The sequence below is a fragment of the Bubalus kerabau genome, chromosome 15 (assembly GCF_029407905.1).
Source record: "Bubalus kerabau isolate K-KA32 ecotype Philippines breed swamp buffalo chromosome 15, PCC_UOA_SB_1v2, whole genome shotgun sequence".
In the NCBI taxonomy this organism is placed as follows: Eukaryota; Metazoa; Chordata; class Mammalia; order Artiodactyla; family Bovidae; genus Bubalus; species Bubalus kerabau.
The window spans coordinates 8,867,087-8,880,181 of NC_073638.1; the positions used below are offsets into that span (position 1 = coordinate 8,867,087).

Genomic DNA, 13,095 nt, shown 5'->3' on the forward strand with positions numbered 1-13,095 from the left:
TGGCTCCACATGGCATGGCTTAGTTTCATTGAGTTAGACTAGGCTGTGGTTCATGTGATCAGAAAGGCAATGCCAAAGAATGCTCAAACTACCACACAGTTGCACTCATCTCACACGCTAGTAAAGTAATGCTCAAAATTTTCCAAGCCAGGCTTCAGCAGTACGTGAACTTCCTGATGTTCAAGCCGGTTTTAGAAAAGGCAGAGGAACCCGAGATCAAATTTCCAACATCTGCTGGATCATCAAAAAAGCAAGAGAGTTCCAGAAAAACATCTATTTCTGCTTTATTGACTATGCCAAAGCCTTTGACTGTGTGGATCACAATAAACTGTGGAAAATTCTTCAAAAGATGGGAATACCAGACCACCTGACCTGCCTCTTGAGAAACCTATACGCAGGTCAGGAAGCAACAGTTAGAACTGAACATGGAACAACAGACTGGTTCCAAATAGGAAAAGGAGTATGTCAAGGCCGTATACTGTCACTCTGCTTATTTAACTTATATGAGAGTACATCATGAGAAACGCTGGACTGGAAGAAACACAAGCTGGAATCAAGATTGCTGGGAGAAATATCAATGATCTCAGATATGCAGATGACACCACCTTTATAGCAGAAAGTGAAGAGGAACTAAAAAGCCTCTTGATGAATGTGAAAGAGGAGAGTGAGAAAGTTGGCTTAAAGCTCAACATTCAGAAAATGAAGATCATGGCATCCGGTCCCATCACTTCATGGGAAATAGGTGGGGAAACAGTGGAAACAGTGTCAGACTTTATTTTGGGGGGCTCCAAAATCACTGCAGATGGTGACTGCAGCCATGAAATTAAAAGACACTTACTCCTTGGAAGGAAAGTTATGACCAACCTAGATAGCATATTCAAAAGCAGAGACGTTACTTTGCCAACAAAGGTCCGTCTAGTCAAGGCTATGGTTTTTCCTGTGGTCATGTATGGATGTGAGAGTTGGACTGTGAAGAAAGCTGAACGCCAAAGAATTGATGCTTTTGAACTGTGGTGTTGGAGAAGACTCTTGGGAGTCCCTTGGACTGCAAGGAGAGCCAACCAATCCATCCTTAAGGAGATCAGTCATGCGTGGTCATTGGAAGGACTGATGCTGAAGCTGAAACTCCAATACTTTGGCCACCTTATGCAGAAAGTTGACCCATCGAAAAAGACCCTGATGCTGGGAGGGGTTGGGGGCAGGAGGAGAAGGGGATGACAGAGGATGAGATGGCTGGATGGCATCACCGACTCGATAGACATGAGTTTGGGTAAACTCTGGGAGTTGGTGATGGACATGGAGGCCTGGCATGCTGTGGTTCATGGGGTTGCAAAGAGTCAGACACAACTAAGGGACTGAACTGAACTGAAGCCATAGCTATAGGTTTTTGAAAACGCCTACTCCCATTCTGCTTGCAATGTAGGTGACCTGGTTTATATCCCTGGGTCGAGAAGATCCCCTGGAGAAGGTAATGGCTACTCACTCCACGTTTTTGCCTGGAGAATCCCATGGACAGAGTAGCCTAGTGAGCTGCAGTTCAAGGGGTGGCAAAGAGTTGGACATAACTGAGCATCCTACACACACACACACACACACACACAGTCCCTTTTTACATTCTCTCCATCATCCTTAATTCTAATTCCTCTTTAAAAAGGAAAAAAAGAAATAGAATCCTAGGCTACTTGTAAGGATTATAAAAATTGTAAAAAAGATAAATGTGAGTTGAAAGTATTAATATTTTGATGAAATAACATACAATATGAAATAGAATAGCAATTTTTTAAGATACAGTTTGGATTTTCATTTCAAAATGAATATTGTGGAGATTTAAGATAATGAAGAATGTTTACCAAGGAAGTATTTTAAATCCTTGTAGGTATCTTTCTATAGTCTTTCTGGAAATCTGGAGGCAAGCTGATTTCAAAGAAAACATTCTGCTTCAGAAAGAACATACAGAACTTTAGTGGAGGGATGCATGTTTATCCAGGGAGAAAAATTCATTAAAATGCTTTTCCTATTAAAAGAATTGCATCCAAAGATAAGTTAAATTTAAATTAAATTAAACTAAACTAAATAAACATGTTTAGTTGATAAATGTAACCATCATTCAGTGTAAATTATCCACAGAGAGAAGACTTATCCATTGATTGAAGAATAGTTAAGAAAAATATTTAAATTAAGTAAATAATGGCCCATCAATTCTATGATTACAGATGATTTGCCATTCCTAATTAAATATGGTCATAAAAACTTGGTCGCAAATACTGTTCAGTAATATGAGCAAGAAACTCAGGTGTTCAAATAAGAAGCAGCTTGCTTGATGAGAAAAGAGGATCTGCAAATGAAATTATCTATTTCTTACGATTTTTATACTTTCTTAAAAATTAATAAATGGCCCCATTCACAGTCACCTGTTTTGAGTTTTATTTTTGGGTGGGCAGCATTGATAAGTTAATTCCAGATGTGCTTGGTCCATGTGAAATTCATTACTTCATTTGTCAAAAATGAGAAACTTACTATTCTTAATATTCATGCTGGCATATAAAGGAAACTTAGGAGTTTTTAACATGCTAGCTTATGCATTACTTTAACATCTTTAGTGTTCAAACTGCAGAACTAAATCTTTTTTCCCCTAACATGTATGTCTACATTAAAGGATGTGCCTGTGTGTGTGCCAGTCACTTCAGTTGTGTACAACTCTTTGTGACCCTATGGACTACAGCCTGCCAGGCTCCTCTGTCCATAGATTCTCCAGGCAAGAATACTGGAGTGGGTTGCCAAGTCCTCCTCCAGGAAATCTTCCTGACCTAGGGATAGAACCTGGGTCTCCTGCATTGCAGGCAGATTCTTTACCACTGAGCCACCAGGAAAGCCCATATTAGGGCACATATCTACTGAAATTGATTTGGGTTAGATGATAACTATGAAAGCAAAAGATCTGCTTCCTCAGTGAAGATGATGTAGCCCCCAAAAAACTTCTTTCGCTAACACAGGCAATGAGTTTGCACTAGAAGCAGAACTCAACAAACATTTAAAACAGCTGCTTTAGAGTAGGAGTCCCCAACATTTTTGGCACAAGAGATTGGTTTCGTGGAAGATAAGTTTTCCATGGACCAGGCAATAATGCGAGTGATGAGAAATGTCAGATGAAGCTTCACTAGCCTGTCACTCACCTCCTTCTAACAGGCTAACAGTACTGGTCCCCAGCCCAGGAGTTGAGGACTCCTGCTGTAAAGCATGGAAAAATTGACAACTGCCCCTTGGCTTGCCTGGTGGATGGCAATGACTCTACCATAGCTGCAAGAGATGCTGAGTTTTAGAGAAATGTGTGACCACCTTAGGTGAGGAGACACCTTGTTAGAGAATGATTTGATACTACTATCAAGGGCAAATAAAATTGATAATTTATAGGAATATACTTTTGAAAAATATATGTTTACTTGTATATGCAGTATAACTTGATTTTTTTAAGCACTTACTTAACTGAACTGATGCTGAAGCTGAAACTCCAGTAGTTTGGCCACCTCATGAGAAGAGCTGACTCATTGGAAAAGACTCTGATGCTGGGAGGGATTGGGGGCAGGAGGAGAAGGGGACAACAGAGGATGAGATGGCTGGATGGCATCACTGACTTGATGGGCGTGAGTCTGAGTGAACTCTGGGAGTTGGTGATGGACAGGGAGGCCTGGCATGCTGCGATTCATGGAGTCGCAAAGAGTTGGACACGACTGAGCGACTGAACTAAACTGAACTGAACTGATTTTATTTCTTTATTTTTTTTTTAGTGTTGCCTTTTATTTTATTTATTTATTTTTTAAAATTATTTTAATTGGAGGCTAGTTACTTTACAATATTGTGGTGGTTTTTGCCATACATTCACATGAATCAGCCATGGGTGTACATGTGTTCCCCATCCTGACTCTCCCTCCCACTTCCCTACCCATCCCATCTCTCAGAGTCATCCCAGTGCACTGTCTTTGAGTATCCTGTTTCATGCATCGAACTTGGACTGGTCATTTATTTCACATATGGCATTATATATGTTTCAGTGTTATTCTCTCAAATCATCCCACTCTCACCTTCTCCCACAGAGTCCAACAGTCTGTTCTTTACATCTGTGTCTCTTTTTCTGTCTCACATACAGGGTCATCATTACCATCTTTCTAAATTCCATATATGTGTGTTAATATACTGTATTGGTGTTTTTTTTCTGACTTACTTCGCTCTGTATAATAGGCTCCAGTTTCATCCACCTCATTAGAACTGATTCAAATGTATTCTTTTTAATGGCTGAATAATATTCCATTGTGTATATGTACCACAGCTTTCTTACCCATTCATCTGCCAATGGACATCTAGGTTGCTTCCATGTCCTAGCTCTTGTAAACAGTGCTGCGATGAACACTGGGGACATGTATCTCTTTCAATTCTGATTTCTTCAGTGTGTGTGCTCAGCAGTGGGATTGCTGGGTCATATGGCAGTTCTATTTCCAGTTTTTTAACAAATCTCCACACTGTTCTCCATAGTGGCTGTACTAGTTTGCATTCCCACCAACAGTGTAAGAGGATTCCCTTTTCTCTGTACCTTCTTCAGCATTTACTGAACTGATTTGAAAAAGAGCTCTCTATTCAGATATAGGGCTTTCCCTGGTGGCTCAGTGGAAAAGAATCCACCTGTCAATGCAGGAGATGATCTCTGGTTTGGAAAGATCCCCTGGAGAAGAAAATGGCAACCCACTCCAATATTCTTGCCTGAGACATCTCACGGAGAGAGGAGCCTGGTGGGCTGTAATCCACAGTGTTGCAAAGAGCCAAATATGACTTAATGACTAAAACAGAAACAACAATTCAAATATATTTCCAATGTTCAAATTAATTAGATAAGAATGCAATTTTACATCAGGGACTTCTAAAATAAGTAAACAAACCCCAAATAGCATTTAATCAAAACAATTAAACCCTCTACACATACAGAAATACACACCACTCTTTTGTTTTTCCTTAGTTTATGCCAAAAAATTCAAAGTTTATATATTTTACATACATGATATATATACATATCTATATATCCACTATTTATCATTATCTGTCTATCTGTGTGTTGTGATGTGCTCATATGCTCACTTGAGTCCAACTCTTTGTAATCCCATGGACTGTAGCCCACCAAGCTCCTCTGTCCTTGGGATTTTTCTGGGAAGAATATTGGAAAGGTTTGCCATTTCTTTCTCCAGGGCATCTTCCTGATCCAGGGATCAAACCCACATCTCTTACATCTTCTTCATTGGCAGGTGGATTCTTTACCACTAGCACCACCTGGGAGGCCCTCTATCTATCTATCAAACAACAAAAAGTACAAACAGTTGAATAAAGGTATGTAAGAAAGCAAGGAATACAAGTAACTAAGAAACTATGGAAGATGAGGTATCCTGGATAGCTGTACCATGTGTTAAGAAGCACAAGAACATGGGTATGGGATGAGCAAGGAAACACATGTATGTAGTGCAATGTGCCACAAGGGAAACATCCCAGGAAGCAACTATTTTAGGCAGTGTGGCGAGGGTGGGCAGAAAGCACAGCCACAGGCAAGAGAGTGAGCTTGCTGAATGCACAGCATGAAATTTGAAGGTGAATCCATTTCCCAACAGCAGACCAAAATGTTAGGGCTCTAACACTTAGGATGACTTGGGAACATCCTATAAATGAAGGTTATAAGAATTCTTGTATAAACCTGTTCATGTGACCTGAATTTGCATCCTCTCCAGAATCATCTACCAAACATAGAGATTTCCTCAATTTCTTGGCTTTACATTTGCATCTCAGGATTAAAATGGAACCAGGAATGAAGCTGGTACCCACAATTCTATACATTATTTATATTATAAAACAAATTTGTACATATGTATAGTACACTATAATTATAATTATACTGAATTTTATGAATTACTATAGGAACCTAATATCAATAAAAACTTGAATCATATCAATATTTTGCATTTGGATGAATGTACTTTTGCCCCTAGATTACAAGTTTAACACAAAACAAGTTTCAGCTCAAATTTAATTTAAGCAATGAAATGGACCACTTTACTTCTATAACATTCAGATTAATGGAGTTTTATGGTTACTGCACTGAGATATTTTACTGATTTTATATTTCACTTCTATGTAGGTAAATCAGTTTTATATTTAGAAAGAAAATAAAGTCACAAATCCGTTCTCAGTATGGACAACTGCTTCTGAAGATTACATTTTATAGATACTGTTTGCTTTTCAAATATCAACATGCTAAATAGGTAATAACTATCAACTGAGTGTAATTTCACATATCCCTACAGATAGCCACATTTAGAGAGGGAAAGGAAGTTTAGTTATAACATGAAAAGAAAGCCATCAGGGGAAAATTATTTTTAAAATAATGCAATTACAATGCAAATAAACTTAGAAGTAAGCATTAAAATGCTTATTATTTTAAATAATGTAATTTTATGTTAAATTTTATTTTTATAAATAAAATGGGTGTGTGACTCTAAAGGCATAGAGCAAGGAACTGGAGTAATGGAGCAGTTCTGCATCTGACTGTCTTGGTGGAGGTTTGAATCTATATAATAAAACTTCATAGAATTTTATGGAACTATTCACTAGAAAAATTGTACATAAAACCTGGTGAAATTTGAATATGATCTGTGGTTTATAGCATTGTATCAATGTCAGTTTCCTGATTTGACCATGATACCATTGTTAGGTAGAATAACTTGGGGAAATTGAGAGATGGGCCCACAGATAATCTTTGTATTATTTTTGCAGCTTTTACATGAGTTTAACGTTGCTTCAATAAACAAACAAAGATAAATAATGTGGTCCTTCCTTGGGAAACAAGAAGAGAAGAAAACAAAGTGGCTTTATAAAAAGAAGCAAACAATGGTTAAGATTGTCATGCATGCCTGCATGCAAAGTGGCTTCAGTCGTGTCCAACTCTTGGCGACCTATGGACTGTAGTCTGCCAGGCTCCTCTGTCTGTGGGATTCTCCAGGCAAGAATACTAGAGTGGGTTGCTGTGTCCTCCTGTGGTGTAATATTGTCATAAATAATAAAATTTCCCGAATCCAAAATAATCCTGCTGAGATTGTTAGCAAATACGGATCATGACATCGGAAGCTGCTCTGTCTGTGTCTGAAGTTGTTTTAGAGCCTCTTACCTGTTTTTACCGTTTGCCAGCCCAGGGAGAAGGGGCTACGAGCCTGAAGGTTGTAGGAAGAGATGGGGCTGTGGTTGTCAGCGGCTGGACTCCAGGAGAGTGTGGCTGTGCTCTCAGTGATTTCCTCCACAATCACTATCCCTGGTGGGCCTGGGGGACCTATAGGCAAAAGAGAAGGGAAAAAGTTAAGGTCAAGCCATGATGAGGAGCCATGAGATATTGTATTTCCAATAAGGACCCAATCAAACTGGTAAAGCATTTGAATGAAATACATATTTAGTAATGAACATTGCTAGTAAAAGAGATGGGATGCAAGTTGATTTCCATGATTTCTGAGGATAATTTAATTATAGATTTTTTTCATAATACTTTGTGCTTGGATACAACCACCAGTTAACTTTGCATTGTATAGACATGCAAAAACATAATTAGAAACTAATGTAAGGACTTGAATGTCAGTAGCTACTATGACTGCTGAAATCAATCACAGCTTACAGAGGCAGTGACAGAGTAAGAGGCAATGCTACTAGAAACAGAAATGACCCCATCATTACCACAAAGTCACAGGTGTACGGGCCTAATTTTCAGCCAACCTACAGTGTACAAATAGTGTGGATGTACTTACCAAGGAGCTTAAACTCTAACAGGGGAAAAATGAAAGGCTCTGAAATATTGAGAGTTCAGACCAAGGAAGGATATATCCTAGAAGTGAGGTATGGAGAAATGTTGTAAGAAGTTAAAAGAAAGGTGTGATTAGATGATGATGATGATAATGATTTTTTTTTTTTTTTGGTGAGTGTGAGAAGATGGTTAATCAGAGAATGTGATTCCCCTTTTGATCATAAAAAATTGGTATGGTATAGAATTATGTTTATCAGTTGACATGCGTTAGAATTTAGCTTCAAGAAACAACCATGATCTGACATGAGGAGATGTATATCCCTGTGTTACTACTTCTAAAATAGTGATTTCTAATAACAGTAAAAATATGTATAGTATTCATATTTTAGTGGCTAAGCACAAATGTCAGTTTTCTTCTTAATTCTTTTCTATTCCCTAATTATGAACTATCAAAGCTTTAAGGATCTTTTATTTTCAATTAAAAACATCCCACCTGTAAATTTTAGGTTATTTTCTGATTTAGTCCTTGTTTAGCAAGTTACTCTCTGGATTTGGTTATTATGAAGTCTGAGAAGTAAGTGCTGACCTAGACTGTAAATAGCTAATAAATGGTGGAGTGCTAAACAGATGGAGGCAGTAAAGTCATCTGAGTAGAAATTTTCAATAACGAAGGGACAAAGGGATGGACAAAGTGTTTGAAAGGGTCACCGTACAGGTGACATTTTTAGGCAATGAGAAATGAGCATTTTTATCAAGAGTGAGAAACAGCAGTGGATAGTGGAGACCACAGACTTAGAAGACAAGGACTATTCCATCAAGAAGGTAACAAATACTGGGATTATGAGCAGACATAGAGAGTAACCATGAGAAGTGGCATTTCCCGCCCCACCCCGCCTCTGGAGAAATTAAGGAAGAAACTGAATATAGACGGAAAGCTTTTGAAATGTCAAGAAGCTGGGAGAGTTCATTTGGGAAGTTTCTCCTTTTTTTCACTAAAGAAGGAAAAAAAAAATACAAAAAGTGAAGGTGGTTGGGTAAGAGTGGGACTGGGAGCTAGAAGACAGTGGAAAATGTCTGGATAAGGCCCATGATAAAATGAGGAAAGAAAGGAAGAGTGAAATAAAAATATTTGGAATAGTCTGGAATTCAAGTTTGCCTCAATAGCACCATTGTGAAGTAGAACTGACCAACTCAGCAGCAAGCTTGGGCTAGAAAGGCAGGATCAGGGCCAGAGAAAGTGGTTAACTGGGTCAATTCAGGCTTAGTTTATAAATTTGATATGACTTATCATCAAAGATGTCAATGGTATGAATGACCATGGCTTCAAGGAGGACTAGGGAGTCAAGTGAAGCCAGATTGGTGCTGACAGACAAGAATAAAATAATGAAATCCAGAAACCAGGTTACCAGGAGGGGAAGGTAGAAAGACAAAAATTACATAATTTGAGATTTCAGTGTAGGGGACTTTTGATGAAAATTTGTATTTATCTGGAATTAAGTGGCTGCTGCTGCTAAGTTGCTTCAGTCGTGTCCGACTCTGTGCGACCCCATAGATGGGGTCCCTGAGATTCTCCAGACAAGAACACTGGAGTGGGTTGCCATTTCCTTCTGCAACGCATGAAAGTGAAAAGTGAAAATGAAGTCGCTCAGTCGTGTCTGACTCTTAGCGACCCCATGGACTGCAGTCCACCAGGCTCCTCCATCTATGGGATTCTCCAGGCGAGAGTACTGGAGTGGGGTACCAATTGCCTTCTCCAGGAATTAAGCAGGAAATAAAATAATTAGGTCAAGTACTTATGGAAGAATCCATTCACTTGATGTACAAAAAATGTTCAGATTATTAAAATGGTATATAAATATGAGGTGTGGAAAATAAATAAGATCCAGTTGCTGAAGATGTCTAGCAAGTTGCTAGACTCTATGACAGGGACATTGAGGTGTGACTATAATGATAATAATATAATAATGATAAGAATAATAACTGTAATAATAATACCAATAGCCACCATATCCTCACTATTGAGTATTTTGCAAACATTAGCTTGTTCACTTATTTCTATGTTACTGTGAAATGGGCATTATAATTGCTATTTCATCAGATCAGATCAGATCAGTCACTCAGTCGTGTCTGACTCTTTGCGACCCCATGAATCGCAGCACGCCAGGCCTCCCTGTCCATCACCAACTCCCGGAGTTCACTCAGACTCACATCCATTGAGTCAGTGATGCCATCCAGCCATCTCATCTTCTGTCGTCCCCTTCTCCTCCTGCTCCCAATCCCTCCCAGCATCACAGTCTTTTCCAATGAGTCAACTCTTCACATGAGGTGGCCAAAGTACTGGAGTTTCAGCTTTAGCATCATTCCTTCCAAAGAAATCCCAGGGCTGATCTCCTTCAGAAAGGACTGGTTGGATCTCCTTGCAGTCCAAGGGACTCTCAAGAGTCTTCTCCAACACCACAGCTCAAAAGGCTGAGTGCGGAAGAATTGATGCTTTTTTTTTTTTTTTTGGCTTATGCTTTATTATTATTATTATTTTAAATTTTATTTTATTTTTAAACTTTACATAGCTGTATTAGTTTTGCCAAATATCAAAATGAATCCGCCACAGGTATACATGTGTTCCCCATCCTGAACCCTCCTCCCTCCTCCCTCCCCATTCCATCCCTCTGGGTCGTCCCAGTGCACCAGCCCCAAGCAACCAGTATCGTGCATCGAACCTGGACTGGCAACTCATTTCATACATGATATTTTACATGTTTCAATGCCATTCTCCCAAATCTTCCCACCCTCTCCCTCTCCCACAGAGTCCATAAGACTTCTATACATCAGTGTCTCTTTTGCTGTCTCGTACACAGGGTTATTGGTTATTGTTACCATCTTTCTAAATTCCATATATATGCGTTAGTATACTGTATTGGTGTTTTTCTTTCTGGCTTACTTCACTCTGTATAATAGGCTCCAGTTTCATCCACCTCATTAGAACTGATTCAAATGTATTCTTTTTAATGGCTGAATAATATTCCATTGTGTATATGTACCACAGCTTTCTTATCCATTCATCTGCTGATGGACATCTAGGTTCCTCCCATGTCCTGGCTATTATAAACAGTGCTGCGATGAACATTGGGGTACTCGTGTCTCTTTCCCTTCTGGTTTCCTCAGTGTGTATGCCCAGCAGTGGGATTGCTGGATCATAAGGCAGGTCCATTTCCAGTTTTTTAAGGAATCTCCACACTGTTCTCCATAGTGGCTGTACTAGTTTGCATTCCCTCCAACAGTGCAAGAGGGTTTCCTTTTCTCCACACCCTCTCCAGCATTTATTACTTGTAGACTTTTGGATCGCAGCCATTCTGACTGGTGTGAAATGGTACCTCATAGTGGTTTTGATTTGCATTTCTCTGATAATGAGTGATGTTGAGCATCTTTTCATGTGTTTGTTAGCCATCTGTATGTCTTCTTTGGAGAAATGTCTATTTAGTACTTTGGCCCATTTTTTGATTGGGTCATTTATTTTTCTGGAGTTGAGCTGTAGGAGTTGTATATTCTCGAGATTAGTTGTTTGTCAGTTGCTTCATTCGCTATTATCTTCTCCCATTCTGAAGGCTGTCTTTTCACCTTGCTAATAGTTTCCTTTGATGTGCAGAAGCTTTTAAGGTTAATTAGGTCCCATTTGTTTATTTTTGCTTTTATTTCCAATATTCTGGGAGGTGGGTCATAGAGGATCCTGCTGTGATGTATGTCAGAGAGTGTTTTGCCTATGTTCTCCTCTAGGAGTTTTATAGTTTCTGGTCTTACGTTTAGATCTTTAATCCATTTTGAGTTTATTTTTGTGTATGGTGTTAGAAAGTGTTCTAGTTTCATTCTTTTACAAGTGGTTGACCAGATTTCCCAGCACCACTTGTTAAAGAGATTGTCTTTAATCCATTGTATATTCTTGCCTCCTTTGTCAAAGATAAGGTGTCCATATGTGCGTGGATTTATCTCTGGGCTTTCTATTTTGTTCCATTGATCTATATTTCTGTCTTTGTGCCAGTACCATACTGTCTTGATGATTGTGGCTTTGTAGTAGAGCCTGAAGTCAGGTAGGTTGATTCCTCCAGTTCCATTCTTCTTTCTCAAGATCGCTTTGGCTATTCGAGGTTTTTTGTTTTTCCATACAAATTGTGAAATTATTTGTTCTAGCTCTGTGAAGAATGCTGTTGGTAGCTTGATAGGGATTGCATTGAATCTATAGATTGCTTTGGGTAGTATACTCATTTTCACTATATTGATTCTTCCAATCCATGAACATGGTATATTTCTCCATCTGTTAGTGTCCTCTTTGATTTCTTTCACCAGTGTTTTATAGTTTTCTATATATAGGTATTTAGATTCTTTAGGTAGATATATTCCTAAGTATTTTATTCTTTCCATTGCAATGGTGAATGGAATTGTTTCCTTAATTTCTCTTTCTACGACCCAGAGGGATGGAATGGGGAGGGAGGAGGGAGGAGGGTTCAGGATGGGGAACACATGTATACCTGTGGCAGATTCATTTTGATATTTGGCAAAACTAATACAGTTATGTAAAGTTTAAAAATAAAATAAAATTAAAAAAAATAATAATAAAGCATAAGCCAAAAAAAAAAAAAAAAAGCATCAATTCTTCAGCACTCAGCCTTCTTCACAGTCCAACTCTCACATCCATACATGACCACAGGAAAAACCATAGCCTTGACTAGACGAACCTTTGTTGGCAAAGTAATGTCTCTGCTTTTGAATATGCTATCTAGGTTGGTCATAACCTTCCTTCCAAGGAGTAAGCATCTTTTAATTTCATGGCTGCAGTCACCATCTGCAGTGATTTTGGAGCCCAGAAAAATAAAGTCTGACACTGTTTCCACTGTTTCCCCATCTATTTCCCATGAAGTGGTGGGACCAGATGCCATGATCTTCGTTTTCTGAATGTTGAGCTTTAAGCCAAATTTTTCACTCTCCACTTTCACTTCATCAAGAGGCTTTTGAGTTCCTCTTCACTTTCTGCCATAAAGGTGGTGTCATCTGCATATCTGAGGTTATTGATATTTCTCCTGGCAATCTTGATTCCAGCTTGTGTTTCTTCCAGTCCAGCGTTTATCATGATGTACTCTGCATATAAGTTAAATAAACAGGGTGACAATATACAGCCTTGACATACTCCTTTTCCTATTTGGAACCAGTCTGTTGTTCCATGTCCAGTTCTAACTGTTGCTTCCTGACCTGCATACAAATTTCTCAAGAGGCAGATCAGGTGGTCTGGT

General features: G+C 38.8%; 1 protein-coding gene across 1 annotated transcript in view; it reads right to left on the reverse strand.

Annotated features, from left to right (window-relative positions):
- Window positions 1-13,095, reverse strand: part of CNTN5 (contactin 5) — a 649,216-nt gene that overhangs the window by 95,993 nt on the left and 540,128 nt on the right. The window contains exon 15 of the mRNA XM_055548167.1: window positions 7,196-7,354. Coding sequence (XP_055404142.1) covers window positions 7,196-7,354 — 159 coding nt within the window. The remainder of the gene's footprint in view (window positions 1-7,195; window positions 7,355-13,095) is intronic.